This window comes from Sardina pilchardus, chromosome 2, assembly GCF_963854185.1.
Source record: "Sardina pilchardus chromosome 2, fSarPil1.1, whole genome shotgun sequence".
NCBI classification, from domain to species: domain Eukaryota; kingdom Metazoa; phylum Chordata; class Actinopteri; order Clupeiformes; family Clupeidae; genus Sardina; species Sardina pilchardus.
Window position 1 is genome coordinate 35,936,368 of NC_084995.1, and position 5,246 is coordinate 35,941,613.

General features: G+C 48.5%; 1 protein-coding gene across 1 annotated transcript in view; it reads left to right on the forward strand.

Moving 5' to 3' along the window:
• Window positions 1–3,001, forward strand: part of LOC134102489 (cadherin-18-like) — a 21,360-nt gene extending 18,359 nt beyond the window's left edge. Inside the window, exons 9-10 of the mRNA XM_062556603.1 lie at window positions 1,625–1,879; window positions 2,241–3,001. Of these exons, the coding sequence (XP_062412587.1) occupies window positions 1,625–1,879; window positions 2,241–2,761 (776 nt within the window). The 3' untranslated portion in view covers window positions 2,762–3,001. The remainder of the gene's footprint in view (window positions 1–1,624; window positions 1,880–2,240) is intronic.
• Window positions 3,002–5,246: the final 2,245 nt, after the last annotated feature.

Below are 5,246 nucleotides of genomic sequence, written 5' to 3' on the forward strand. Positions count from 1 at the left end.
ACTCTGTCAGTGCGAGTAATGGCGACTCTCTCGCTCTGTCGAGCTCTCACGCACGTTTCACGCAGCGGCGCAGATTACCCATGTGATGGTCGTCAAGGGGAGTGCGGGGCTGCTGACGAGAGCCCTGTAAATGCACATCCACGTGTCCCATCTGTCACACAGGGGACATTAGTGACAGAAGTGTCTCTTATGGGCTTTAGTCCTCCCCCCCCCCCACCCCCCATATGCTTCATCTGTCGCCTTCATGAAATCCTTTTTAACTACACACTTTAGCTGCTGCACTCATGTTTCTGGCCCACTACAGCTATTAAGAGTGCCAAGGCTATGTTCCTGCACACAGGATCCCTCTTCGTAGGGAAATTAATTGCAGCACTTACACGAGGCACTTCTACTGCATTAAAAAATGTACCAACTCCAAAGATTAGATGTTATTAAGCAACGGGGGGAAAAAACATAGACGTGTTTACAGAAAGAGGGGTTTATAAAGCGTGTTTGAGTGAGTCTCCTGCGTTCTATGCCTAGAAATCAGCGTGTGCCTGTTCAGCCTCGACAAAATGACTCATTTTTATTTCTAATTGCTAATAAATAACATTAGAACGCCACTGTTGCAGTGGAGTGAGGGTTTTTTTGCGCTTTTTATTTGTATTATCACGCTGGCGGTCTCTTCCACGGCTCTGCAAATTGCCTGGCTCGCTGCCAGCGCTTCCAGGGGAGCTAGCTGTGGGTGACGGTGTCGTAATGAATTTCAACTCCCAGCCCGGCAATGAGCATGGCGTTGACCCCCTCCTCGGCACAGATCCAGTGTAAATCAGACAGGGGGAGGAAGGTAGCGCGGCCTCCAGGGGCTCCGCTTTGCACATGGCCGTGTTGACATTCACGAGTAGGCAGTGCTCTTGCCTGGAGACTGGCGCTCGCGCTCCTCCTCCTCCTCTTCCTCCTCTTCCTCCTCCTGCGCCCGTGTCTCTCCCCCGGAGGCCGTGGGCATCGGGCGATCGGGAGGCTCAGCAGCGCTCCGCGGGGAACGCGAATCTGCATTTTCAAGAGGTGGGCCGTGATTGCACACACTGATCCTCGGCTCTGGGGAGGCGAGGCTGAAATGCTCACCACACAGGCACACACACACACACACACTCACACACACACACACACAAGCCTCCCCGGTACGAGCGGAGGCCCAGGCGCCAGAGTGGATTTAATAAGGCGTGAAGTTTCTGGCGCCGCGCAGGCTTTTTTACGGCTCCACCGGCTCCCTCTATTCATCTAAAAAAAAAGAGCGAAGAGCAGCAGAGTGGTGAGAGACATGGAACACAGTCTCGGGGAAAAAGCTTCCTGGTTTAATATTCAGTTGAAACACTTTCATTTCCACCTGTCAGGGGGGCAGCTCTGATATATAATGACATACAGTTTTACCAAATTTCTATTTCTTTTTATTTCTATTTCTTTATTTCAGCGCATTTTGTGTATTCTCCCGATAATGCATTAGCCTACAGCCCAGTCGTCCATCTGCCGTAACAACAAGCGCAGTCCCTTAGGTTCCCAGCATCTCCAGACTCCAACAACAACAACAACCAAACCGTAACAAACGTCTCGTTTTGTGTGTTTTTCCCGTCCCCGCATCGTCCAGACAACAGCGCGAGCATCGTGTCGCAGCGGCGCGGCGGCTTCAGTCAGACGGAGCAGGAGCTGTACCAGCTGGCCGTGGAGGTGTGGGACGGCGGCGAGCCGGCGCTGGGCAGCGTCAGCACCCTGGCGCTGCGCGTGTGCCCGTGCCAGCGGGGCGGCCGGCTCCGGGCCTGCCAGGCGCAGGCCTTCCTGTCCTCCGCCGGACTCAGCACCGGGGCCCTCGTCGCCATCCTCCTCTGCATCGTCATCCTGCTGGGTAAGAGCACACGGAGGAGGGGAGAGGGGAGGGAGGGATGGAGGGAGGGAGGGATGGGGGGATGAAGGGAGAAAGAGAGAAAGAGTCAGTTTAGATCTCAAAGTTCTGAGACCAAAGTATTTTTGCGTGTTTAGGAACTTTTTTTCATCTTTCTCCTTGCTTTGTAAAACACTTGTTCTTGAGCTTGAGAGCAGTCATGCAGAGGTCCCTGAGGAGATCTGGTTGAAACCGCTTTGCTTCCATCACCGCTCTGTACGCCGTCTCCCTGAGTTCCAACTGTCTCTCGCGCTGTGTTTCGCTTTGCTCCAGGTGACACAGTGAAAGACCCTCTGTCTGCTCCTTTTGTGTTTTTTTCCTGCAGCCATCGTGGTGCTGTTCGTCACCCTGCGCAGCAAGAAGAGCAAGAAGGAGCCGCTCATCATCTCCGAGGAGGACGTGCGGGAGAACGTGGTGACGTACGACGACGAGGGCGGCGGCGAGGCGGACACCGAGGCCTTCGACATCGTGGCGCTGCGGAACCCGGCCGCCGCCGAGGAGCTCCGCCTCCGCCGGGACGCCCTGGCCCAGGCCTGGGAGGTGGCCGCCGCCGCAGCCGCCGCCGCCGGGGCCAGCTGCACGTCCCTCATCCTGGACGAGGAGGACATCCACAGGGTCATCAGGGAGAGGGTGGTGGCGGCCGACCGGGACATGAGAGGCCCGCCGTACGACTCGCTCCAGACGTACGCCTACGAGGGCCACGGCTCACTCACCGGCTCCATCAGCTCGCTGGACCTCCCCACCGTGCCGTCCGAGCTGGACCCAGCGGAGCTGGACGACTGGGGCCCGGAGGTCCACACGCTGTCCATCCTTTTTAGGGAGCACGACAACGAGCACAACCCCTGACATCAATCACTGTTTGATATGAGGCCAGGCACAACAACAACTAAAGACACAAAGAAGTACTTTTTGTTACCATCCGACTCATTTCCTAATGAGAGGATTCAGCAGAGACTCTGTTTTTTAAAACTGTGCAGATTTGTTCACTTTTGATGTACCATTGACTGTTCTTTTTCACTAGGTTCTACAAGTGGAAGGAAACATGTGTTTTTCGATTAAAAAGCACACAATTATGTAAAAAATATCTGAGACTGAGAGAGGAAGTTATTTTCCCTGGTGTATATTTTATATTGCTTAATAAAGTTAATGACTCCTGTATGTGTTTTGTGGTACATATCACAGAATATCAAACACACTTGAACTATTTTCATCCTCAACTCATTTTAACCCTTCAGATCAAATGTCATTTGGCTAAACCAGACACCGCGAGTTTAGACATAATGGGCTCTGCTCTTACTGTATATAATAGTGTTTAAATAAAAACCCACACAGAGTATTTGTATCTCCAGCGCACCATTTTATCCCTTTTTCTCTGAAAGTGGTCCGAAATTGTATGTGTACCACCTTTGACAAAACCAAGAAAATAACGTATTATAATTCTCCAGCACAGAGAGAGTTTTAATTGGATAACAACGGCATTCCAAGAAAGATAATTGGATTCAAATGCTTGAGTGAGCAGCTTTTATTACTTTCCTAGGACTTATAAATCAACTGTGAAAAGTCTGCGTTGCAATCCGGGCATGATCAACTCCCATGAAGCCCGAGACACATAAATAAAAGACCCTTAAGATTCCTTTAATGCCCCATAGTAATGATTAAGATTGTGTTATTGCACTGTTTTAATGGTCTTATATAATATTTAGACTTCATACATTTTTATCAGACTTTCTTCAAAATGACCAAACAACAAAATGTCCATCCTCTCAGGGGGGGTGGGGGATATGGGGAAAATATGAGGAGGGCCTCTCGCAGGATTTCATCTTCATTTTTATTCAATACACTAATGTTTTCTCAGCAAATAATATTATTGTAATTTCCCAACTATTAGCCGCGGCTTACACATTGATTCTGCTGAATTTCCTCAGTTATGAGGTTAATACACAGAGACTATTAAGATGGTTTTGTTTCTTTGAACTTGCATAAAACACTGTCCTGCAGCTTATACACAATGTGTATATTTGCACCTTTATACTTGAGTTTTTCAGAGATTAAGTCGTAGCAGCAGTCTGACATTGCAGACAAGGAGCCGAGGCGATCACGAAAGACTATCACGCTCCACCGATCAGAATTCCTGGAAACTTTGGAGGAGGGAACAGTGACTGAAGTCCCCTCTCCCTTGGATGGTTACTTTGAAGAACTAATTATGTTTTTTGATTACGACTCTCACTCTCTTACTCCATACTCCCTGAGTCGTTCAAGTTGGTGGCATTGAAAGCGACCCCACTCAGTTCAATCTGTCAGTATCTCACTGCCTACCCATTCACCCTGACATCCTGCTATACTTAGAGCAGAACTCATTTTACCGTTAATGATGATGGTGGCGGTGATGATCTATGCTGTTGATCAGCCTGAAATGGGCCATTCCAACACAATCTGGCACATCAAACCCATGCACATCAATAAACCACCGGCAGTTATCTTGCTGGCGGTGCATCACGGTTTGGTTTTACCGCTTAAGTTCTTGTAGGGACGTGTTGGTATGAGCCAGTTACTGTATGTTGAACGTCTCTGAAGGCTGAAGCTATACAGCATATTCTGGCATTAGCATACAGGCATTTCCTCTATTCACGTTTCCCTTCATCTCCGTCACACTGTGAAAGGCCACTGTCATGCAGAGCATCCACCCAGCAAGGCCAGCACTAAGCTGCGCAACTCGGCTGGAAGTAAAGGACCACATGCTGAAACAGGAGTCACGGTGCATTTGAGCGTAATTTAAAGCCTGTACGAGATTTCCATGTAATGAATCATTCATATAGTGAAACAATTGTGTTTTCCAAAAGCATGTGCTTGGAAATGACTAACACTATCTCTCTATTGTAGGAACACCTTAGGGTTTGACACCTACGCGTAGGGTATGACACAGACATGTTTAGTCCAATTGACAGCTGATGTACTCTGAATATGAAAACTGATTTGTATATAAGCATAAGTGTATAAGTTCAATAAGATGCTCTTGGCAATGTTAATGTGGAAAGGGTGGCCACATTCTAGACACATTATTAATACGCTCATCAAATTTAGGACTGAAGAAAACTTTTTGGACATGATGAAGCAATATGAAGTATTAAGGTAAAAGGCATATTTGTTTCTTTTCTTCCAAACTTCTTACTTGGAAGACACTGTGTAGACTCAATAAAACCATATGGCATGTATACCATTATATAACATTTTCAAACTAACAAGGAGATACGACACTTAGAACATTCTGTGGGGTAAACAGCTGAGGTGCAGCAACCAGGCAGGAAGTGGCAAGGCAGGTGTCCAGGCATTT